This window comes from Podarcis raffonei, chromosome 15, assembly GCF_027172205.1.
Source record: "Podarcis raffonei isolate rPodRaf1 chromosome 15, rPodRaf1.pri, whole genome shotgun sequence".
Taxonomy (NCBI): domain Eukaryota; kingdom Metazoa; phylum Chordata; class Lepidosauria; order Squamata; family Lacertidae; genus Podarcis; species Podarcis raffonei.
The window spans coordinates 44,869,245-44,894,651 of record NC_070616.1 but is presented as its reverse complement, the minus strand read 5'-3'; the positions used below and the strand labels follow the sequence as shown (position 1 = coordinate 44,894,651).

The following is a 25,407-nucleotide window of genomic DNA, read 5'->3' as shown; positions in this document are numbered from 1 at the left end:
GTTCTTTTAATACTCTTGGATGCAGTTCATCTGGCCCTGGAGACTTGAATACATCTAAACTAGCCAAGTATTCTTGTACTATCTCCTTAGTTATTCTGGGCTGTGTTTCCTCTGCTGAATCATTTGCTCCAAATTCTTCAGGTCGGGCATTGTTTTCTTTATCGGAGAAGACTGAGGCAAAGAAGGCATTGAGGAGTTCAGCCCTTTCTGTGTCCCCTGTTTGCATTTCACCATCTTCTCCTCTAAGTGACCCCACTGTTTCTTTGTTCTGTTTATGTGACAAAGCTGCCAGGTGAGCCCCCCTGGGAGAGCATTCCATAAGCAGGGAGCTACCCCAGCCATTCTCATGTTGCTGCCCTCTAGGTAAAGGCAAAGGACCTTGGATGGCGACTATGGGGTGTGCCGCTCATCTTGCTTCAGGCCGAGGGAGTTGGCATTTGTCTGCAGACAGCTTTCTGGGTCACGTTGCTAGCATGACTAAACTGCTACTGGCACAATGGAAACACCGCAACAGAAGCCAGAGCGCACAGAAATGCCATTTATTTTCCTGCCGCAATGGTACCTACTGTATGTATCTAATTGCACTGGTGTGCTTTCGAACTGCTAGGTTGCCAGGAGCTGTGTCAGAGCAGTGGGAGTTCACCCTGTTGTGGGGATTTGAACTGCCAAACTTCCGATCAGCAAACCCAAGAGGCTCAGTGATTTAGACCACAGCACCACCTGTGTCCCTTACTTTACCTTTACCTGCTGAATTCTGCACCAGCTGAAGATTCCGAACCATCTTCAGAAGCAACCCCACATATAATGGGTTGCAATAATCTAAACTAAAGGTTACCAGAGCATAGTTTGCAGAAGTTAGGCTATGCCTGTCCTGATAGGGGAGCAGCTGGGCACTCAATGCAACCGAGGCCACTTGAGCCTTAAGTGGCAGCAATGGATCTAGAAGCACCCCCAAGCTTGTACTAACTCCTTACAAATTCAAAATCCTTTATTAGGCATATCACGCCTCACAATAACAAACATCATATACAGACTGTATAAAATACGGGCTCAGCGAACACAATTTATCCCAGTCCTATTCTTAACTCCAAAAAATAAATCAATGTACATAAATAATATAATACAACACAGCAACATCACCTACCATTAAAAACCACTAAGTCTCTTTATCATGGCCCATTCTTTCTTCATGGACAGTACTAACTCCTTCAGAGCAAGTGTAACCCCATCGAGAGCAGACAACCTCTCAGCCATCTGCTCTAGGGAACCACCCACTAAAGGTGCCTCCATCTTATCTGGATTGAGCTTTGGTTTGTTGGCCCTCATCCAGTCCATTACTGAGGCAAGACAACAGCCCAGCACTTCCACTGCCTCATCTGCAGATGTAAAGGAGAAGCAGAGCTGTGTGCCATCAGTATATTGATGACAATGTACTCCAGACTCTGGATGGCCCCCTTAGGACCTATTCCAGTGCATGGTATGTGGGACTGCTTTGGAAGATGGTCCAAAAAGTGCAGCAAATACATAACAGAGCAACTAGGTTACTAACTGGGCCTGGACATACAGAAGAACGCTTTTCACCAGCATAGCTTTCTAGCTCTCCATAAGTTTTCAGACCTAATTCAAGGTGCTTGTTTTGACACATAAAGCCTCAAGCCAAGTTACCTGATGGAGCACCTCTCCTTGTACCATCCCGCCCAAGATCTGAGATCTGCCTGGCAGGTCCTTTTGGTGGTACCATTGCCATATGCAGCTGAGCTACCAAAACGTTTAATGAGGCTTTCTCAACGGAAACCCCACCTCCCTGCCCCTGGTTGTGGAACACTTTTCCTCCTGAGCACCAACAATGGTTAGCTTTCGGGACCAGGGCAGACATCATAATGTTATATACAAAACTGAATTAGGAATTTTAGATGCTTTAGTATTTCTATGACTATTTTGTGCTGCTTAACATGAGGCTCCTCATGAGGCTGGAGGAACATTACCTGGCTGTGAGTGTGAAGGCCACTCCCTACAAGGCCACTCCCTTCCACCTGGCCTAGGGGGCAGGGCCCACACTCACCCAGCCCTACTTTGTTAAATATGTATTCTGTAGTTGACCTCCTTTGTAATGTTTTATTTTGAAATCTTTAAGATAACATTTTAGTTTTCTGTTATGTTGCTTTGACTGTATACTCTATATTTGACTTTTTTCAGATTGTTTTATTTATGTTTTATTGATTTAATATGCTGTAAACCACTTTGAGATTTTTCTTAAAACTATAAAGTGGTATAGAAATTAATAAAATAAAATAAAATAAAAATAAATTTTGTTGTGACCCACCATGTAATCATTTTGAGGAAGAACAAGATCTTATGCATACCACTTAGGAGGGTTTGTTATGATTATTTGGTTCATACATTTATTTAAATAAATAATAATATTTTATTTCATTTTTACAAATAAGTAGCTTGGAACCAAGTTACTTCAAGGGCTGCCTCTTCCTGCATGAACATACCTGACTGTTGAGAACTTCTTCTGAGACTTTTCTGTGAGTCCCTGGGCTATTTGAGGCAAGGTGTGGGAGGTAACTGGGGGGTGTGGGGTGTTCTGCTGTGAAACCCCTCCTTTGGAAATTGCTCACCAGAGAAGCTTCCCCATCACCTCTTACAAATGCCATATGCATTTTATTTTTTTACTTTCCCCCAGGCTTTTTGCAATGTTCAGACTGAAGGGTTTATCTGATCTCAAAATGCCCTTTCCCCACAATCTTCTTCTGTAATGAAGTTAAATCTTTATTGTTACACACCACCCCAATCTCCATGAGCAGTGTGATATTCCAGGGGTTGCAGGCACACTTTTCTTTTGGGAATGAGGCACAGTGGAGAATGGGGTGTCTTTATGATATATGGTTTATTTACACATACATACAATCTGATTCTAGATGGGTGGGAATCCCAGCATTAAACCCCAAGAGGATCTCTTGTGTGTCAGATTTTAAAGAGACCTCAGCCATAACTCTGCATATCTGCCTTCTGCTTGCCGCTTCCAGACTGGAGAGGATTTTCCTCCACACTCACTTCATGCTTTGGCATCTCCCACCCCCTGCCCCACTCCCCGCCGCCTTCAAGTTTGCAAAACCAACACTTTCTGTCTGTTTGCTTACTTTAGGCCCAAGAAAATTCTGAAATTTCTTCTACCCAACTCTGGCATTGTCTTTGCTAACTACCCCCCCCCCCCCCGCAGCTGGCACAGCCTCTGCTTTGCTGCTTATCAGTCTTTCTGACTTCTCTGCCAGGGAATTCTCCATCAGGAAAAATCAGGGTTAGCCTGTATTTTACACTGCTTTTTGGGGGGGGGGGTGCAGAATCTGGCATGCAGGAATTTAGAAGAGTCATGGTAGCCCACACACCCATAACAATATTGTATTGCCTCAAAATTTTGTACACTGCTTTTGTATATCTGACAAGTGGTGTACAAACACTTAAAATCAATCAAGCAATGTCTGAAATGACATCCAAACACAATTAAGAACCTTTACCTGAATATGTGGGGAATTGGGGTGGACAAAGCCTCCTTGGTTGTATGTATAAACCAAAAAGTCATTGGGCAAAAATGTTCTGTGAAGAAAACAACAAAGTGATATTTATGTTGGCATTTCAAAAAGAATCACTGACTGCCCTCTGGGGAAAGTCTCATAGGGTTGGGTTGAAGAGGTAACTAATGAAGATCCCCTAAGGCACTGTACTTTGTCTTTGTCACCTAGCAAGCTGAGGAACAGAAACGGGGGATGCTTCTGAAATTTGCTGGCAGTGCTAAGTGAAGAGGTACAGCATTCATAAATACTAGTAGCAAACTGCCTATCACAATGATGGAGGCAGAGATCTTTACTGCAGTGCTTCCCATAAGTGAGGCCCAGATCCCCTTGAGAGGTTGTGGGCTCTCTCTCATTGGGGGTTTCTAAGCAGAGGGCGAATGGCCCTCTGTCAAGGGGGTTGGACTAGATGACCCTTGGGGTCCCTTCAAACTCTACGGTTCTATGATTCTATGATCACAGTGTCAGGGAATGGAGGGAAGGTTGTTCTCACGACAATGTTGTCTCCCTTTGCAGTGGTTTGCTTTTCCTGTCTCCTTGATCCTTGCCCATCCTGGCTCATAAAAGCAAGTCTGGAAGGGCTGGGCAATGGGCTCTGCGGGGTGGTGAATGCTTCCCTCTGTGAGGGAGCCTTCCCAGACCCGCTGAAAGAGGCGGTCATTAAACCGCTTCTTAAAAAAACATCTTTAGATCCAGCCAATATGGTCAACTATCGCCCAGTCTCAAATCTACCATTCTTGGGCAAGGTGATTGAGCCGGTGGTTGCTGAATAACTCCAAGCACACCTGGAGGATGCGGACCATTTGGATCCCTTCCAATCGGGATTCAGTTCCCACCATGGTACTGAAACTGCGTTGGTCATGCTGGTCAATGAACTTCAGCTGGCCAGGGACAGAGGTGAAAGCTGTTTCCTGGTCCTGCTGGATCTCTCAGCGGCCTTTGATCCAATTGAACATGGTATCTTTCTGGACAGTCTTGAGGAGCTGGGAGCTGGGGGCACTGTTATACAGTGGTTCCGCTCCTTTCTCCTGGGCCGTGTTCAGAAAGTGGTGTTGGGGGATGAGTGTTCAGACCCCTTGGCTCTCAGTTGTGGGGTGCTTCAGGGTACTGTCCTCTCTCCCATGCTTTTTAACATCTACATGAAGCCGCTGGGGGAGATCATCAGGGGGTTTGGGCTGGGTGTTCATCAATATGCGGATGATACCCAGCTCTACCTCTTTCAAATTGGAACCAGTGAAGGCGGTGAAGGTCCTGTGTGAATGTTTGGAGGTGGTTGGAGGATGGATGGCGGCTAACAAATTGAGGTTGAATCCTGACAAGACAGAAGTACTGTTCTTGGGGGACAGGGGGCAGGCGGGTGTGGGGGACTCCCTGGTCCTGAATGTGGTAACTGTGTCCCTGAAGGAGCAGGTGCGATGCCTGGGAGTCATTTTGGACTCACAGCTGTCCATGGAGGCACAGGTTAATTCTGTGTCCAGAGCAGCTGTCTACCAGCTCCATCTGTTATGCAGGCTGAGACCGTACCTGCCCGCGGACTGCCTCACCAGAGTGGTGCATGCTCTAGTTATCTCCCACTTGGACTACTGCAATGCGCTCTACGTGGGGCTACCTTTGAAGGTGACGCAGAAACTGCAATTAATCCATAATGCGGCAGCTAGACTAGTGACTGGGAGTGGCCACCGGGACCATATAACACCAATCCTGAGAGATCTGCTGACAGGGAAGAGTTACAGTTAGAATTTTCCAGTTTCTCAGAGGGAGAAAGCATTCCCCAAGGGGGGAAGGAGAGCAGTGAATCTAACAGAAGAGAGCAAGAGGAACAACAGGGAGGGACTGGCTGTTCCCAGGAAAGGCAAGGGTTCAGTTCTAGCTCAGATTCGGAGGAGAGGAGATACAAGCCAGCTCTAGCCAGGAGGTTAGGAAAAAGAGTGGGAAAGCGGAGGGAAGGGCGCCTTTGCCATTTTGAGGGTGGCTGGTCACGGAGAAGCAGAGCTCAGAAGGTATCTGAAATAAGTGACTCTGAGGAAGAATAGTTAAGAACCGTTTATAAGATTGTTTTGTTAATACGCAATAAAGTTATAAAATACAAGAAGCGTTTGTGTGGTGATCTGAAGAGGACAACGACCAGTCCTGACATCTGCATTGGCTCCCAGTACGTTTCTGAGCACAATTCAAAGTGTTGGTGCTGACCTTTAAAGCCCTAAATGGCCTCGGTCCTGTATACCTGAAGGAGCGTCTCCACTCCCATCGTTCAGCCCGGACAGAGATCCAGCACTGAGGGCCTTCTGGCGGTTCCCTCATTGCGAAAAGTGAGGTTACAGGGAACCAGGCAGAGGGCCTTCTCGGTAGTGGCGCCCGCCCTGTGGAACGCCCTCCCATCAGATGTCAAGGAAATAAGCAGCTATCCTATTTTTAAAAGACATCTGAAGGCAGCCCTGTTTAGGGAAGTTTTAAATTTTTAATGCTGTATTGTTTTTAAACACTTGATTGGGAGCCGCCCAGAGTGTCTGGGGGAAACACAGCCAGATGGGCAGGGTATAAATAAATTATTATTATTATTATTCCTCCCACTGGATTGAATGGTAACCATTAATTTCCAAAGAAGACAGCCAAGGAATGTTCTCAAGAGACAACATAGGGCAGTGATGGCCAAACTTGGCCCTCTAGCTATTTTTGGGACTACAACTCCCATCATCCCTAGCTAACAGGACCAGTGGTCAGGGATGATGGGAACTGTAGTCCCAAACAGCTGGAGGGCTGAGTTTGGCCATCACTGCCATAGGGTGTCTGATGTACTAGGTAATTAATAAGCAATGTACTCTGAGCGTTATTTCTTTATTGATAATATTGTACCATATTTTTCGCTCCGCAAGATGTACTTTTTTCCTCTTAAAAACTAAGGGGAAATGTCTGTGCGTCTTATGGAGCGAATGTGTGGTCCCTGGGGCTGGGGGGGACGGGACCCGGGCTTCCTCCGTCAGCCCCGACAAGCTCTGGGAGCAGCGGGCAGGTTGTGCGCAGAATGTTCGCTGCTCCCTGAGGTGCTCCTTGGGGCGGGGGGGGGGCAGGCTTCCTCCGCCAGCCCTGACAAGCTCGCATGTCATCTCTCTTTTCCTTTTAATAATAATAATAATAATAATTTTTTATTTATACCCCGCCCACCCCAGCCAAGGCCGGGCTCAGAGCAGCTTACAAGCAATAATAAAAACAAGATGAATGATTACAACTTAAAAACAAAAATAAAATACAACATTAAAATAATGGAACATTAAAATATTAAAATGTAGCCTCATCGCAGGAGGAGAAGGAAAAGAAAAAAAGAGAGGGAGGGAGGGAATCAAACTGGCTCCAAGCCAAAGGCCAGGCGGAACAACTCTGTCTTACAGGCCCTGCGGAAAGAAATCAGATCCTGCAGGGCCCTGGTCTCATGAGGCAGAGCGTTCCACCAGGCCGGAGCCAGAGTTGAAAAGGCCCTGGCTCTGGTTGAAGCCAATCTAACTTCCTTAGGGCCTGGGATCACTAGGGTGTTGTTATTTATGGACCTTGAGGCTCTCCGTGGGGCATACCAGGAGAGGCGGTCCCGTAGGTACGAGGGTCCTAGGCCGTGAAGGGCTTTAAAGGTCAAAAGCAGCACCTTAAATCTGACCCTGTACTCCACCGGGAGCCAGTGCAGCTTGAAAAGCACTGTGTGAATATGCTCCCATGGCAGAGACCCTGTGAGGAGCCTCGCTGCAGCATTCTGTACCTGCTGGAGTTTCTGGGACAGCTTCAAGGGCAGCCCCACGTAGAGCGAATTACAGTAGTCAAGCCTGGAGATGACCGTCACATGGATCACTGTGGCCAGGTCGGGGCGGGAAAGGTAAGGGACCAACTGCTTGATGCGGCGAAGGTGGAAAAATGTCGCCTTGGCTGTTGCTGTAACTTGCGCCTCCATGGAAAGGGAGGCGTCAAGGATTACACCCAAACTCTTAACGGAAGGCAATGGCACTAATTGGGCCCCCGCAAGAGAAGGGAGTTGGTCCCTCATCCCCATGCCATCCCGACCTAGCCATAGGACCTCTGTCTTTGAAGGATTTAGTTTCAATCGGCTCCCACGAAACCATCCAGCCACAGCTTCCAAACATCTGGTCAGTGTGTTCGGGGCCGAGTCGGTGTGGCCATCCATCAGCAGATAGAGCTGAGTGTCATCAGCATATTGGTGACAGCCCAGCCCAAAGCTCCGGATAATCTGGGCAAGGGGGCGCATAAAGATGTTAAAAAGCATCGGGGAGAGAATTGCGCCCTGCGGCACTCCACACACCAAGGAGTGGCGTGACGACATTTCCCTCCCTAGTGCCACCCTCTGTCCCCGACCAGAGATAAAAGAGCACAACCAGTTACGGGCTATGCCCTGTATCCCCACGTCTGCGAGGCGGTGGTCCAGAAGATCATGATTGACCATGTCAAAGGCTGCTGACAAATCTAAAAGGATCAGCAGTCTTGACCCGCCTCGATCCAGTTGTCTACAGAGATCATCTGTTAGGGCAACCAGAGCCGTCTCCGTCCCAAAACCAGGACGGAAACTGGACTGAAATGGATCTAATACCGATGTTTCCTCCAGAAACCTACCAAGCTGTTCAGCAACCGCTCTCTCAATTACCTTACCCAGGTATGGAAGATTTGAAACTAGGCGGTAATTGGATAGGCCTAAGGGATCTAATGAAGTTTTCTTTAAGAGTGGACACACCACTGCTTCCTTCAGTTGCCCTGGGAATATCCCCGTGTCTTGATAATTTCAACATGGGGGTCCGCGCAACATCTGGACACTCCCTAATCAGCCAAGACGGGCACGGATCAAGGAGGCAGGTGGTGGGCCTACCAACTTGGAGGAATCTATCCACATCAGTAGGGAGTATCCAATCGAAATGGTCCAACACTGGACCTGAAGTCAGTCGAGGGGCCTCCAGTTCAGTCACTGTATCTAAATTGGCAGGGAGGTCACGGCGGAGCAACAGGACTTTCTCCGCAAAAAAGCTCGCGAATGCCTCACAGCTGTGGGTCGAATTTGTGCTTCAATTTGGTTGTCCTCCTAAGGACGTTATTGACCTAATTATTCTAAAAAGTTGTGCCGGGCGAGAGCTAGCGGATGCAATGGAAGCTGCAAAGTAAGATTTCTTAGCAGCTTTCATAGCCATCTCATAGGCTTTCATAAGCGTCCTATAAGATGTTCTTGAGGCTCCATTACGCGTCCGTCGGCATACTCGCTCTAGCCGTCTGAGATCCCGCTTCATTTTCCAGAGCTCCTCAGTAAACCAAGGTGCCCGGTTTCGATGGGGTCGCAGAGGGCGCTTAGGCGTGATCTCATCAATGGCTGCCAAGAGCCGGTTATTCCAGTCCTCAACAAGGTCATCTAATGAGTCGCCAGGAGGAGCAGGGTTCCGCAAGGCTTGTTGTAATATATCAGGATCCATCAGTTTTCGCGGACGAGCCCAAATAGGTTCGCCACCCGAGCCGGGGAGGAGCGGGAAGTCAATCTTGGCTTTCAGAGCGTAGTGATCAGACCATGGCACTTCCACAGTGGGGAGCATGATCACATCTATGCCAGCCCCAAAGATCAGATCCAGCGTGTGGCCTGCTTGATGAGTGGGGCCCAAAACAAACTGGGAGAGCCCTAGTGTTGCCATGGAAGTCACTAGGTCCAGAGCCTGTGAGGAGGGAGCGGCATCGGCATGGACGTTGAAGTCTCCCAAAACCAGTAGGTTTGGGAATTCCAAGGCCCAGCCCGCCACCACCTCCAGCAGGTCTGACAGGGTGGCTGCAGGTGTGCTGGGTGGTCGGTACACCAGCCAGACAGCCAAGCTCTCCTTGGGCCCCACACGAGACCAACACATTCAATGCCGGAGATCGCCGGTGATGGCAGTGCTCTGAAAGAGCAATCCTCCCGGAATAACAACGCTACTCCCCCCCCCGACCCACAGTCTGCGATTGATGGAGGACAGAGAAACCTGGGGGTGTTATCTCATGTAGGGAGACTACTTCGCCTTCCCATACCCAGATCTCCGTCACGCAAGCCAAGTCAATCCCCTGCGAGACAAAAAAGTCACACATGGTGGCGGTTTTGTTGCCTATGGACCTAGAATCATAGAATCATAGAGTTGGAAGAGACCACAAGGGCCATCGAGTCCAACCCCCTGCCAAGCATTGCACAGCACCAATGACGGAGGTGTGTAATCCTTGCTTTCCCTACCCTCATCCCTTGGGATGGGGCGTAGATTGGAAGGGGTTCGAGGATCACTGCATCTCGAAACCCTTTGCCGATAGAGATATCTAGCCCCACCGCCATTCCTCCCTAGCCCTTCAATTGTGGAAATCCCAGATCCCATACTAGCCTCCCCAATAGATGGGTAACATCCCCTCAATAACAAGTCATCCTTGGGCCAGGACTCCTGGGTCAAAATGGTATGGGAAAGAGGTGGAAGTCTGATAGGGTAAGTATCCCTAGAAGATAAAACCCAACCAACCGCACCCCAAGCGGGGGGGGGGGGACAGTCCCATGGTGTTTCATTAACTGTCAATCCCCCTCTCCCTCCTGGGTTAATTGGAGGATTGTTGGTTCTATCTGTGGCTGTGGAAGTATTAATGAGGTATGTGTTATAAAATGTGGATCACTGGCCAACAAAGAGCCAGATTCGAATTCAAAAGATCTGTCCATCCTGTCTCGCCAGGAGTACAGTAGAGAAGGCTGATCATTCTGATAAGTTTTTGGAACATTAGGCAAAGGTCCAGATGTAGATTTGGTGCTGGATATCTCCAGATTGTCAGCAACATAGAGTTCTTTAGGTGTTGTTGCCATAGAAATGTCGGAGGCGCCAAATTCCTCACCTAATTTGGTGTCGTTTGAAAAGGGAACAGGGAGTTGCACTGATGTCTTTCTATGGGATAAAGAGCTGTTGGACGTCTTTAAATGTTGTGCTCTAGGCTCTACTGTCCTTATATTTTGGGTAGAAATCTCAGTCTTTATACTCATTAGCCTCTTCTTCAGGTCTTGTAATTCTAGGCTTACAAAGTTCTTTTCTTCCTTCGGGCAATTAGTATTTCTAGTGTTGAGCTTGGTTTCCTTTATCCGCATTAGCTTTGACTCTATGCAAGGGACCAATTGCCTCCTAGTTTCGTCCTTAAATACCCTCACTGGGCGGAGAGAATGGAACCACCATAGGGTATCCTTTATCTCCATGAGTCGAGATGGGAGGGTTGATGACCTAAAGGTCATAAATAGGCGCATGGTGTTTCTCAAGGTAGGCAGGAAGTGGAAATTTTCTAGATCTACATTTCGGTAATGGTAATTCAGGAGCTGAGACAAGGACATAGTAATTTGTCTGCGGTTCAGCCACCTGTGAGTGTATCGGTGAATCTCAAGCATTATCTGGTTCGTTTGCAAGACTTGACAGGACCTCACTTCATCCATAGTTTGAGTTGGTGAGTTGTTAACAAAGTCATTTCTTATCATCCTTTTAAGCCCTTGGGCATTTAAAGGGGAGGAACTAGTATCCAATTGTTTCTCAATGTTAACTATTTTGGTGAGGATTTCATTCAGTCTTTGGAGAACCAGAACCATAGTTTCTGCAGACAACATGCAAATCTCTTGGTAGGGGTGCGTATCTTGAATTGGTTGAAAGCAGGCTCCTCTGATATCTTGTTCTAGAGGCATGGGTGGGTCAGCGTTAGGAGTGGGAGGAATCCCTCCTGCTCCTGCTCTTGCCCTCTTGGACGGATTAGCTTTTTCTGGGAGGAGGGAGGTCGGGTCATTGACATCCTCCTTAAGGGGGGGTGAGGTTCCCCCAACGTTGTTACTCACTGTTTGTTCTCTTTGCTCCGTTTTCTCGGTTTCCTCAACCCGCTCTATTTCTGAGCCAGGGCAGATGGCGTTGGCTCTCTGCCGATTCTTTGTTTTAGAGGAATTGTGAGTCTCAATAATGGTCTTCTGGCTCTTTGCACCTCATTTTCTCCTTCCGGCAGGCATTCTCAATAAGGAAGTGACAGTTGGAGGACTGTCACTCCAATGAGGAGTGACAGTTGGAGAACTAGGCCTCAAACCTTCCGGCCTAAAAGAGCAGGTTTTAGCAGGGAAAGCCACACCTCTCCTTGAACACACTCAGAGGTGGATATTTAAAGCACAGCCTGGAAAGAACAGGGCAAAATTTAAGTGTGGATAAGCCCTTAGATTTAAAAAGAAGGAGACGTTCCTGCCTCTCTCATGGCGTTCAACCCTTCACTAATTTTAGTGCCACAGGCCTTTTAGATTCATTCATTTTTAATCATTGCTGAATTTTTTCTACCATGCTGTTTTCTTTGGAAGTTGCATTGTTATGTAAGTGTTGCCATTTTTTTATTGTGTTTGAGGCACAAATACAAGATGGGTGACACCTGGCTTGAGAGCACTACATGTGAAAAGGATCTAGGAGTCTTGGTTGACCACAAACTTGACATGAGCCAACAGTGTGACGCGGCAGCTAAAAAAGCCAATGCAATTCTGGGCTGCATCAATAGGAGTATAGCATCTAGATCAAGGGAAGTAATAGTGCCACTGTATTCTGCCCTGGTCAGACCTCACCTGGAGTACTGTGTCCAGTTCTGGGCACCACAGTTCAAGAAGGACACTGACAAACTGGAACGTGTCCAGAGGAGGGCAACCAAAATGGTCAAAGGCCTGGAAACGATGCCTTATGAGGAACGGCTAAGGGAGCTGGGCATGTTTAGCCTGGAGAAGAGGAGGTTAAGGGGTGATATGATAGCCATGTTCAAATATATAAAAGGATGTCACATAGAGGAGGGAGAAAGGTTGTTTTCTGCTGCTCCAGAGAAGCGGACACGGAGCAATGGATCCAAACTACAAGAAAGAAGATTCCACCTAAACATTAGGAAGAACTTCCTGACAGTAAGAGCTGTTTGACAGTGGAATTTGCTGCCAAGGAGTGTGGTGGAGTCTCCTTCTTTGGAGGTCTTTAAGCAGAGGCTTGACAACCATATGTCAGGAGCGCTCTGATGGTGTTTCCTGCTTGGCAGGGGGTTGGACTCGATGGCCCTTGTGGTCTCTTCCAACTCTATGATTTTATGATTCTACTACTACTACTATTGGGCTTCTTTAACCCCTTGTAAGCCATTCCAGGAGCTTGCTGCTGAACAGTTTAGGTAAGATGCTTCCTAATAAATGAACAAATAAATATTTTGTGGGGCACTTTTGTCTAGTGCAGGCATGATGCGTAAACTGAGAATTCTCATACTGCCTATGACCTTCTGGACAGTTCTGAACAAAATAAGACTGGTGGCCCTGTTGAGGTGGTAGTGGACTAGGAAAGGCCCAATCTGATCACCTTCTGGAGCTAGCCATTATGGACTACTGAAATCAAAATCAGGTGCAGATTATTAAGTGGCCTGGCTCACATGTCACACTAAGCCAAGCCATGGCTCTCCAGGGTTTCAGATGGGGGTCTCTGCCTAGAGACACTGGAGACTGAACTTGGGACCTTCTCCATGCACAGCACATGCTACAGCCTTTCCATAAGCCAAAGGGTTAAGAATAGGGAGTCACTTACTGTTGCTGCAGGTGAATTGTGTACGTCTTCTTTTTTATTGTAATCATGTAAGTCTGTGTGCTCTGGACAATTCAAAACAAAACAATCAGTCAGAAGGGTATGTAGAAACAGTATTTTTACAAATGAACAGTCTCTATTGAAATGTATTTGATGATGGCAGAAAAGCTATGGCAGTGATTGGCTGAGCCTCTTTATCTTTCAGAGAGGCAGTTCAGGACCCAGGGAAAGAAAATAAGTTTCATTGATGAAAGAAGGAGGCAGGGGCCTGAGAAGGCATTTGCGGGAGTGGGGGCAGAGGGCTAAACCCTAGAAATAAATGGTGGGGTTTTGATTAGCTGGAGTATTGAAGGGAAGATTGCAGGCCAGTGGAAAAATACAAGCTAAACTTCCTTTCCCAGCCAAAGCTTCACCTGGGATAGCAAAAGGTGTTGATGGCCCACCTGAAAGGAATCTTTGGCCTGGGCAGATGGAAGGTTGCCAGAGCAACTGGCTGTAAAGTGACAGGAAAAGAGAGTCTTGAAAGCAAGGAGTGCTGGGAAGAAGAAGTTGGGGAGAATGAAAAGAGAGATCCATCCTGGGCAGGCTGGCTGGGAGAGATGCATTGGACTCTAGTGCTGCACTGCTGTAGGGGACAAGCTCCTCTTAAAATGACCAAGCTATAAGATCTGGACTCTCTCCATGCAGACAGAAGGTGTAAATAGGTGAATAAACCATAGCTTTTAAAGTTACAACTCCACAGCCTCTTCAATTCTCCAGAGGACCATAGACCCTGGGTGAACCCCTGGAATCTTCCTACTGCTTGGCAGAGAGTGGGGCTGGCGCCCAACTTCTGAAACAGAAATCAAGGCAGCTCAGGCTTAAATGAGGATCTCCTGAGGAATAAGGAAGCCAGGTTGAGAAGCCTGCTAAAAAACTAGGAGAGAGAACAGGCAGAAAGGAGAAGTAATAGCACATTGATTTGAAATAGCCAGTCAGATCTCTGGTTCCAGGTCTAATTAATACTTTGATTAAAAAAAGGATCCCTGCAAAGAGTACATGGACATGTGGGGCTCCTGCAACAGGTGAGAGAGTGAAAATGCTGCTAAACAAAACAGCAGCAGTGATTATGATGGGGGAAAGGGGAAACTATCATTCTTAAATGATATTTAATAATGTTTGCTCTGACCCAAAGATTCTTATGCACAACTGTAGAGTGCACACATAGCTGTACTTGAGGATCTCTGCTCATTCACTCACCTGGAGGACCTCAGGTGTGGAACATGCACATGTTTGTGGGTTTCCCAGAGGTATCTAGTTGACCCCTGTGGGAAACCTAGCATGACTCTGTTTAACTTCTTAATGTAAAACAACTTGCAACACAACCCTCACTATATCTACTCAAAAGTAAATCCAATTAATTCAGTGGCACTTACTCCAAGGTAAGTGGGGTTAGGATTTCAGCCTTGCTCAACTAAATGATGTTTCTTGCCTGTGTCTGGGGCCCAGAGAAGCCAATGGGGGGGGGGGGAGATTTGACTGGAAGGAAATGAAACTCCCCATTTTCTGGTGCTTCAACCAGTGCTCTGGGTATCATTGTCACAAGTACAAGGGTAACCGTTTTCTAAATCCACTCACAATGAGTCAGGAACAGCAAAGTGGGAAAAGAATCCCACAGTGCAATCTCCTGAAGTCTACCATACCCAACAAAAAAATCTGAAAAGGAAAAGTTGCATTCAAAGCACAACAGCCTCCTGCCACTCAGAATGAAAATGTGTGGTGACATTCATTTGCTAAATAAATACAGTGGTACCTTGGTTTACGAACTTAATCCGTTCCGGAAGTCTTAAGAATGCTGCAAACCCGGAAGTAGGTGTTTTGGTTTGTGAACTTTGCTTTGGAAGCAGAATATGTTTCGTTTCCTGTTGAGTGTGTTCCATTTGTAAATTGAGTCCCCCGCTGCTATGGGAAAGCATGCCTTGGTTTAAGAATGCTTTGGTTTAAGCATGCTTTCCCATGTGTTTACAAACAAATTTATTTCAACTCAGTAAAGCTTTCATTCTTTTACTGAAGAAGACTCTGCATTATTAATTTACACTGTGCGTCAGCTGATGTCAGATGAATTAAGAACCCCTCCCTTTGACTTTGGGCATATGGGGATAGATTGCTAACCCTAACCCTAACTTGCCAGAAACATTTGGAAGAGACCAACAAGTGTTATGCTTCCTCTAAACCACAGACAGCATCGTGAATACAATGAAAATGGTCATGTTGATAACACTCTTCATCTCAGGGGTTTGTATGATGATGGAACAGGTGGATGGCAATCCCTCTATGGCTGCTTGAAATTCTCTGGGTGGGTGGGAAGAGTTCCCTTACACAAGGCCACAGGTGCCAACTTGAATAAAATATGATGGGGGGGGGCAGATAAGCCCTGCTTGTCAGGAGACAAACTCACAAAAGTGACTCACACAAAAGCAGTGGAGGTGGAGCCCTCCGCCTCAAACTTTTAAAGGAACCTTTTCAAATGCTAGAATCAAATATGCCTCCAGTTTTAACTTGGAGAAAAGCATGCGTCAGCAAGCTTGGGAAATCACTGTGCAAAATATCATCCACTGAGTAGGCGTTCACTCCATAGCACAAACTTTTGAATAAGTATGTTTCTTAATTCCAAATACCTCATCTGGACCTAGACCATCTTCAGTCATGTTGGATGGAATTTTCTTTGGATAAGTGATATGCAAAAAGGTTTGACAATCTGGAGAAAAAGAAGAATGTTAAGAAGTTAATCGCCATTTAATTTCTACAAGGCACAAATGTCACAGCACCTTAAGATACCTAAGAATTACATCCAATCACATTCAGTTGCACATTCTGAATTTGCTGGGAAGTGGCTGAATCCCACCTGAAAACAGTGAGTCTAGAAACACCCTTAATGATATGTGGCAGGTTGCATCCACAACAAATCAGTCTGGAGATTGGATTGCAGCCTGCTTGTGTTGCAAAAATCAATGTTTGGGGCTGAAAGAAAAACTCAAGCAGCAAAAGAGGAAAACAAAGGGTTTTCTTTTGCAAGCCAGCAAAATAGGCAGCAGAGGAATAAACTCCAAAGTCTGCGCCCAACCCCTAAAGGGGGGGGGGGGCTTAACATACATTTCTGTTATCTCCTAAGGCAATGCATATGCATAAACTGAGGCAACTTCTCCTATCCTAGGCTACATCACCCTATTAGCATACGATTATGGTTTTTCCTTAATGAATATACATTGAGCAAGCGAACAAAGAGCCTAGCCTGGTTAGTTAGCTGAGCTTATAGGTCTCTATGTGCATCACCTGGGAACAGGGGAATGCCTCTCTTAAGAAATTCTATATACATTGACATCATATAAATTAGGATTGCTAACCAAATAGAGATCTAGGAAAGACAAACTCTTGTGCCTTTATCTGTACCTTTCTTCTTTCTACTGTCCCCCCATTTATTAAATTCTTACAACATATAATGACATTGTAGACGAGTAATAAAATATCCCACCCTAAGCCAGAAGGTAATACATCCAAAATAACATCCAAATAATACAATAAGTTTTTATCCCCGACTACCATTTTTATAGAAAGCAATAAACAGTCCATTAACCAAAAAGTTTTAGACTGTTTTCATTTCTAATCATATGCATAAAAAAGCTGTACCAATCTGTTACAAGAGTACCGTATTTTTTGCTCTATAAGACTTACTTTTTCCCTCCTAAAAAGTAAGGGGAAATGTGTCCGCGTCTTATGGAGCGAATGCAGGCAGTGCAGCTATCCCAGAAGCCAGAACAGCAAGAGGAATTGCTACTTTCACTGCGCAGCGATCCCTCTTGCTGTTCTGGCTTCTGAGATTCAGAATTTTTTTTTTCTTGTTTTCCTTCTCCAAAAACTAGGTGCGAAAAATACGGTATTTATGTTTCAAACCTTATGCCAATTTTATTCATTAGTCAATTTTTCCACAAGTGCTATTTGCCATATTTTATTGTACTAATTTGTCAGAGATGCACCCTACAACTTCTTCTAGTATCTCATTATGAGCGACTATTAAAAGAGAACTTAGAGGTTTGAGCAGTACATTAATATCATCGCCCATGAGAAGACTGAGCAGCATCAGCTCTGGACATTTTGAGACAGTTTGAGATTGCTTTTATTTTGACAAATACTTTCCTCCCAGAACTTTCCCACCTCAAATATATGAGGTTAACTTCCTGCAACAGCTTGGTGAGCAGGAAGAACGAAAATGGGCTGATTGTATTGGTGTGAGATACCATATTTGCACTATTTTAAGTACTACTTCTATGGGACGTGGGTGGCGCTGTGGGTTAAACCACAGAGCCTAGGGCTTGCCGATCAGAAGGTTGGTGGTTTCAATCCCCGCGACGGGGTGAGCTCCTGTTGCTCGGCCCCTGCTCCTGCCAACCTAGACACCTCTTCCTAGATAGTAATCTGACAACTGGATACCCACATCTGCCTTAAACCGTCTGCTGTACCCATCTCTATTAGGATGTGTTCTGCGTGGGGCTTCCCTCGGGACTGAGCTGGAAGCTGCAGTGAGGGCAGAATTCTGCAACGAGATTGCCGACAGGAGGGAGGCCTGCGCTCAGATATCGGCACTGGCCGCTGATCTGCTCCCAGGCCAAGATCAAGGCCTTGCCCCACTTGTGCCCAGGGGGCCGCTTTGACGGGTGGACTTGGGCCCACATCTTGCTCAGCTCCTGATCCTTTCCTCTCGAGATCAAGCAGGCGCCTGCACAAAGCGTTCCTGCTCAGAGACGCTTGGAAAGCTGAGGCAATCCGTTTCAGTATTTTAACTTTTGTATGTTTTAAAGCAGTGTTATCTTTTTGTAAACCGCGTTGAGGGTTTTCAAACCATCAGGCAGCGTATTCATTTTATGATAGACAGCTAGGTGCTCGGGCCTTTCTCAACCCGGGGTCCCCAGGTGTTTCTGGACTACAACTCCCACCATTCCCTAGCTAGCAGCCTAGAGGACAGGGATGGTGGAAGCTGTAGTCCAGCGACGCCTGGAGGCCCCTAACTTGATAAAGGCTGCCTGCTTCAGACGCTACTTGGGCTTGTCCCACAAATAAAGATCGTGGGAGAACCGCTGCCAGTCCGGGTAGGGGGACGGGGCGGGCTGTGAGGGAGCCCGCCCGCGCCGGACGGGCCTTCACTCACCGAGGCCCGCGGCGAAGAGGAGCAGCGCCGCCGCCGCCGCCAACAGCTTCATGGCGACGCGGCTGTCCAGCGCCCTCTCCGCTTCGCTCTAACGGTCTCGCCTGGAACGGAGAGCCGCGCGGCGGCTGTCGAACGTCGTGCGCGCGCCAAGGCCAGTTCCTTGGGGAGGAGGGCCAGGAATCCTCCGGCTCGGAGGGCGAAGCGCCGGGGCCCAGCTGGGCTTGGCGGTTCCTTCCCCTCGCTCGCGCACACGGGTCTTTTCTGCCAACCCCAACCTACAAGAATGCGGGCCGACGCCGCGGGGCCCATGTCAAAAGAGAGCAGGTGACCACCCGACACGCGTCTTCTTCCTTGACTCGAGTTCCGTGGGGTTGATTCCCGTGCCCATTCAAGGGCGCCCGGATGCAAGAGGGGCAGCTAAACAGTAATATTTCAGCATTTTATTATTGTAAGCCACCCCAAGAACTTTTGCATGGCGTATAAATGTTCATAATAAAACCAACTAGGAGTACCACCCCAACTGAGGGAAGCATCACGCACACAAAGCAGATAGATAGATAGATAGATAGATATTCCCATTTAGACCGAATAGCTACATTCCTATTGGGGAAGATGGCGACTGGGTCCTCCTGGTGCCAAGTCCAGACCTTCTCTACTCGTCCAGTGCAGCAGCGGGAGGCCCCATTAGCTAAAGTGGTACCTCAGGTTAAAAACAGTTTCGGGTTAAGAACAGACCTCCAGAATGAATTAAGTTCTTAACCTGAGGTACCACTATATACCAATAAAGTGTTTTGAGCACACATGAAATGTGTATATGTTATTGAGTAGGATTGTGTCAAAGAACCAACCTTTCCCATCCACCAGCAAATTTGTAGCTGGTTTCCAGACCAGAACAATAAAAAATTATTGGTAAGTATACAGTTTTGCAAATATCGGGGAGACCACAATAGTTCAAGTATTTTATTATTGCAACTGCAGACATATATTTATATAAGAATATATGCAAACACTGTTAAAGACTTCTTTTTTGGCGAGAATTATGAAGAAATTTACCAAACAAGCATATGCTGAATATTTGCCGCCATGTGGGAATAATTCTTAGCATAATTTAATACAAAGTGTTTCATTCTCTGAAGCTATTGTAGCAGACATGTCTGTAATGGTCCTTGCACATTATGAAATTCTGTGAGTCTATGAACAATATACTATCTAAGCATAGCACACAGGGAAATCCTGCCACCTCAGCTAATCTTAATCTACAGCTCCCAGTCTAAAATAATCTCTTTAGCAGGTACATCTTTAAAAAATCTGGCTTAATCAACGGTGCAAAGATTGATGCAATTCAATCCAACAAGATTTAGCCAATGTAAACATCCTGACTGACACGAAAAGCAACATAAAAAAGAAAAAATGATGAAATATACGTACAGTATACAGAATTCTTCAGCAGGCTGCTAGGGTTTAAAGTGCTCATAACAGTTTCAATGGGTTTAAATAAAAATGGATTTTGCACCAAGGCTGGTGCTCTCACACTAAAGATGTTGCAGCAAGTGTGCTGAGTTGAAGTGTGTGCAAAGTAGCTGGAAAGTGCATACTGACTTTGCAGGTTAATATGCAGTCAGCAGTTATGATCACATTCCCAACAGCAAACACACACACACACACACAAATGAGAAACATCAGCAGCTCTTAGTAGTAGCTTGCATGCGTGTCTGAAGGCCACATTGGAAATACATCACTTGAACTAGATGGAAGAGTTGCCACTAATTTGCATGTCATTAGCAGTATCTGCATAGCATCTTCCTGAGTATGACAAATGCCAAACTGTAGAAGCAGCAGGATTGCTGGTGATGGTGGAAGAACCTGTGGCATCTCTGCACTAGCCCACAGAGATGTTTTGGTAGACAGATACCAAAGATGTATGAATCAACATACATTGAATCTGTGCTTTTGCCATCACATACTCAAGCATCTCTCTGCGTTTTGTTTTTACTTTAAAAGCTAGAATACTTGGACTCAAGAAAATTCATGAGAGCTAAATATAAGTGCTTTGTGAACTGTGAGCAGCCCACTCCCCAGCCTAGTCCCCAAAAAGTGACTTTCTCGTACCTTTGTTTTGAATAACCATTAGTGGTAAATTAGAAAAAATTATTCCTTAACCTAAAATTGTTAAGTAAAACTTTCCTAACATCATTTTTTATTATTATTATCTACAGTTTAGTGTCAGCCAGCACACAGTTCAAACTATGTTTTAAAATGTGTTAATAATAAACATAGAGACACACTATTAAAACATATAAACATGCTAACAATACATTTCATCTTCTCGCAATAAGTAGATTAAGGCTGCAATCCTACACTCACCTACCAGGGAGTAAATCCCAGTTGGCTTACTTCCAGATAAATGTGTCTAGGATGGTGCTGTGTGGCTGCCATCCTAGACACTTTTATCTGGAAGTATGTCTCATTGAACTCAATTGGGGGGGGGGGGTTCCTCCACCAATTGGAATTTTTCTTGGTGTTTCCACCTTGTGCCTTTTAGTTACGTGCACACAAATAACAAACTTCAGTCCAACATGAGTTTTGACTTTTTGTGTACAGGTTCCCACACATAACAACCTGAAGCTATTGTTGTCCATAAAAATGTGCTGGTCTAATTTGAACTGCAATTATTAACACCTGCCTCTACACAACTACAGGTTGGGATGGCCCACCCATGAGGCAAGTAAAGCAGCCACCTCGGGCAGCAGGATCCACTGGGGGAGCAGATTCTGATGTGGATCTTTCCTCCCACCTTGTTCCTGATGTAGATCTTCCCTCACCCCTTCTTCCCTGGCAGGGAGGGGAGTGGTATTTTGGGGTCTGCCTCAGGTGCCAAAATGTCTTGCCTGACTATAGGTGAAGACAAATGTAACATTTAAAAAGAAAACTCAATCATAGTGTGAGCTTGGCTTCTTCTCAGCTTTGCAGTTGAATGACTCATACACATGCCAGTTCAGCTGCCATGCTTCAGGCTGCCCTTTTCTGTTTTTAAAAGTGCAACATACAAGCTTATATATGTCCATTGCTAGTCTTAGTCATTTTTTTAAAGCAGAATTTTTTACAAGCGCAAAATTGATCCATATTTTGGAGGTGGGCTTCTGGGGGACATCATAAGTTCCACCATTCATTGCTAACCATAAGCTGGTCTCTGTTGCAAATGCAGAACTGCCTTTCTTCAAGATATGAGTCTTTTTGAAAAATATAGATTTAGATTAAAAACAGTAACATTTCCTAATTGATCCTAATTGATTTCCTACTATCTCTAATAATGTTATGTCTGTCTTCACTTAATGTTTTTTCTCTATAAAAACAGCCCGGGAGGAGGAACCCACATACCATGTATGATTAAATATAACCCTAAAAAGGGGGAAGTACAGTTAACACCCAGAAAGTGACCCACTTCTCCAGCAATGTAGCCCAACCGCAGCACAGAGTTTTCACAGGCCCAGTGGTTTCAGTTCCCGGAGCTTTGGTAGAGGTATTTGCTTGTTAAGTTTACATTCCTTGGTATTGCATTTTGTTCTGTTTCTTTGCCAGTGCTGGGGGGAAACAAAAGGTTTCAAGGGCCACTTTATGCAAGACGCAGCTCTGGCTCTGTGAACAGGGTAGGTTGTGAAGGAAAAACCGGCAGTTTTATACAGGAGGCAGTGGTGCAGGTCGAGAAGGGTAAATTGGTTCCTGAGTTTTTGCAGTCTTCAGCACAGGGGGTGGAGGCCTGCAACAAAGGACGAAGGGTCAAATGTCAGCCTGTTTGTTGACTTATCTGCCTTTTCATCAATTCTGTTTGAATCAGCCTTCCCCAAATTGGTGCCCTCCAGGCAGTGCTGGCTGGGGCTGATAGGAGTTGTAGTCCAAAGCATCCAAAGGACCCCAGGTTGTGGGAGGCTGGTTTAAATAAATATGCATGAAACATGTTCCCAGCATTCATTTTTCCCAAGTGCTGATTCAGGGATGGGAGAAGTGTGTTTCTCCATAAGTTTGTGGACTACAGGAGTGTATGAGGTGTTAGGGGAGGTGTAGAACCTCTGGTCCCCTTCATGGATCACTGCCTTGTTGTGGCAAAGGGGCTTGAATAACTCCAAGAAGCTGTGAGCCATGCCGTGCAGGGCCACCCAAGACGGACAGATCATAGCCGAGAGTTTAGACTAAATGTGATCCACCTGGAGAAGGAACTGGCAATCCACTCCAGTATTTTGCCAAGAAAACTCCATGGACATAAAAAAGGAGAAGCTTTGAGAAGAAAGAAAGTTTCCAAGGCATGCTCTGGTTCATGGGGTCATGGAGACTAAGACGACTAAACAACAAAAGAACCTCTGGTGAGAGACACATCATGCTCCTTCTGGGGTAGTTTGTCCATCTTTGACCCCACTCAGCTCTCACCTGTGGCTCCTAGAAACTGTCAGTATGTGACAGCAGCCACCCCCCTGGGAAACAGCTTCAAGTGGCCAGCTAAACCAGGTGAGGGTAGCCAGTGGGTCTCAGACCTTTGGTGAGTTAAGGTCTTCTGCTACCTGTGAAGACAGGCTCCAGCAGATTGAGCAGACAAGACCAATAGTGGGTTTAATCTTCAAGAGAGGATTTACGCACATTGCTGTAGAGAGAAATGAGGGGCAGATGGGCCTCATCCATCTGCGAAAGAAGCCCATCTAGGAGAAGAACCACTTTGATCCCAAGCCTACGCTGCATTGTGGAACATCTTCAGAAGAACAAAAGGCTAAGAGTAAGCTCTACACAAATTCAGAGTGGAGTCCCTAAGGCAGTTGGATGGCATCTTATACGCCTCCTTTGGGCAACTCCTGCAGCCCAGCTGGGCCAAATGTATTGCTCGGCTTTCCTTTGGTCCACATCAGAAAGGCCGAGAGGGGGGGTCTTGTCATCTGGGCAGCCCAGGACCTCCATACACACTGCCCAAGCTTGCACCTCAGAGAGGTCTCTTTGGTGCTGCTAATGCAGCGAAAATAATGTGATTTGACCTAACCCTTGGAGGCGTACTCACTTATCTCCTGAGACAGATAGATGACACACAGGTGGACTACAACTCTCATCAACCACAGCCAGTGTGGGCAGCAATGATGGGAGTTGGACCAGGGCAGGGGTGCGTGGACACAATTGTGTGTGGACACAATACAACCTAATCATGCTTTATCAGACCTAATATCATTACATCTGAACTAGCCAATGTGCAAACAAACTATATTTATTATTATTGATCACAATTATATTGCTTCCTTCCTCCAAAGGAACCCCGGGCAACTTATATGGAGTGATGCCTTTTGATCCTCATAACCTTGCAAGATTATGCAGAGAGTTAATTGACTGGCCTAGGGTGGCACAGTGAGCTTTGAAGCTGAATCAGGATTGGAACTCTGCTCCAAGCCCAGCCCCTTGAGCTGCTTCTAGCTCTCACACAAGAAAAACTATAACCCAGGACCACAAGCTGTGACTTTCTCTGCATTGCCGTTACCAACCTCATTGGGATGCAGTGCTGCTCCATGGATGGCCCCATGGCTGCCGGAGAGGGAAGGGGAGAAGTGTAGTGATAAGTGTCACAATACGGTTGCAGATTAGCTGTGTAAGCTGGCACAGGGTATCTGTTTGCTTGTGTGCTCTGCAAGGAAACCAGTGTAAGCAAAGGTTGTTTTTAAAATATGAAGTTCACTAGTGAGGATTCTGTTCAGCGGCATGAGTTGCTTGGTGGCAAAACACGTGCACTTATCTCAAAAGTAGGTTAATTCCTGTCCAGAACCCTTAAAGCCACTGTCAGCCATTGCATATTTATTTTTATTTTAAAAAGTATATACATTGCTACTTCAGGTTAAGTACTTAATTTGTTCCGGAGGTCCGTACTTAACCTGAAACCGTTCTTAACCTGAAGCACCACTTTAGCTAATGGGGCCTCCTGCTGCTGCCACGCTGCCGCATGATTTCTGTTCTCATCCTGAAGCAAAGTTCTTAACCTGAAGCACTATTTATGGGTTAGCGGAGTATGTAACCTGAAGCGTATGTAACCTGAAACATATGCAACCCGAGGTACCACTGTATACCAAATGACTGTAGTAGGACCTCTAAGCAGTTCACAAGATGATCAATAAAAAATTATCAATAAAAACAACTATGTGAATACAATTAAAATTAACAGTAATTTTTTAAAAAAACAACAGGTCAATATCTTGCAATCTAGACAGGCTTGCCTAAACAAAAATGTTTTAAGTAGGTGCCAGAAAGAGTACAGCAAACATGCCTGCCTGGTGTCCATGGTTAGGTGCTGCCACACTAAAAGATTGATTTCTTACAACTGCAGAAGGAGTGTTCTGTGGCACCTGAAACAGAGCCAGTTCTACAGACCAAAGCAGTAGAGCATAAGGCGATCCCACAAGTGAACTGGCCCCAAGCCATTAAGGGATAAAACTTGGAATAGATGGACCAGCTTCCTATAGTCCCAAGTATTTTCTCTGTCATTTTCCTCCACCTTGTTCTGACCCACTTCCCAAGGCTGTGTGTGCATCCTCTCCTGTGTTTTTCAAAAACTCCCTTTCCTTCCATAACAGGCCCAGGCCCCGTCTTGAAGTAAAATTATATCCGAGCTCAAGATTATGATTTGTCCAAGCTGCTTCACATTATTCTGCCTGAAGGACAGCATTCTGCAATGTGACCCCCTCCAGATGTTTTCATCTGCAAGCCATGCTGACATCTCAAACACACCAGATGAGGAAGGACCACTATCCGATGTCATCCTGCCCCCACACTCAGATTATCAGGCTTCTCTCATTAAAGCACTTGGCTTCCTTCTCCCAGAGAATCCTGGGGGCCGTAGTTTGTTAAGGAAGCTGGGAATTCTTAGCTGGGAGCATGTAAGGGATTCCCCAATAGAAAATTCTCCAGATTCTCACTGTGTAACAATTCCCAATATTGAGGTAGAGGTGGGGGTGGGATGGGAGAACCACACCAGCCACTATTTGGACCGGGGCAGAAAGCAGAGAGGCCAGAGCCAATGGCAGGCAGAGCCAACGAATTCCAGTGTTTCCCCCATCTTTCTCCT

At 46.1% G+C, this 25,407-nt stretch overlaps 2 protein-coding genes and 1 long non-coding RNA gene across 13 annotated transcripts in view; 1 reads left to right on the top strand and 2 right to left on the bottom strand.

Annotated features, from left to right (window-relative positions):
- The window catches only part of LOC128402960 (disintegrin and metalloproteinase domain-containing protein 2-like), a 95,823-nt gene extending 77,381 nt beyond the window's left edge, over window positions 1-18,442 (bottom strand). For 7 of the 10 annotated variants that reach the window (XM_053367439.1, XM_053367444.1, XM_053367440.1 and 4 more), the window contains exons 1-4: window positions 18,327-18,442; window positions 15,802-15,881; window positions 13,148-13,209; window positions 3,522-3,600 (exon numbers count right to left, since the gene is read on the bottom strand). In XM_053367439.1, the coding sequence (XP_053223414.1) occupies window positions 3,522-3,600; window positions 13,148-13,209; window positions 15,802-15,881; window positions 18,327-18,378 (273 nt within the window). In that variant the 5' untranslated portion in view covers window positions 18,379-18,442. Of the gene's footprint in view, window positions 1-3,521; window positions 3,601-13,147; window positions 13,210-15,801; window positions 15,882-17,615; window positions 17,804-18,326 lie in introns of those variants that run through there. The other 3 variants (XM_053367447.1, XM_053367448.1, XM_053367442.1) reach the window with 2 other exon arrangements.
- Window positions 18,443-18,494: 52 nt separating this feature from the next.
- On the top strand, window positions 18,495-25,162 carry LOC128402962 (uncharacterized). The gene is made up of 2 exons (XR_008327819.1): window positions 18,495-18,650; window positions 24,917-25,162. It is a non-coding gene; the product is annotated as an uncharacterized LOC128402962 (long non-coding RNA).
- ADAM9 (ADAM metallopeptidase domain 9) overlaps window positions 21,858-25,407 on the bottom strand; it is an 84,395-nt gene continuing 80,845 nt past the window's right edge. For both annotated transcript variants that reach the window (XM_053367437.1, XM_053367438.1), the window contains 2 exons: window positions 23,837-23,976; window positions 21,858-22,083 (listed from right to left, as the gene is read on the bottom strand). In XM_053367437.1, coding sequence (XP_053223412.1) covers window positions 22,002-22,083; window positions 23,837-23,976 — 222 coding nt within the window. In that variant the 3' untranslated portion in view covers window positions 21,858-22,001. The remainder of the gene's footprint in view (window positions 22,084-23,836; window positions 23,977-25,407) is intronic.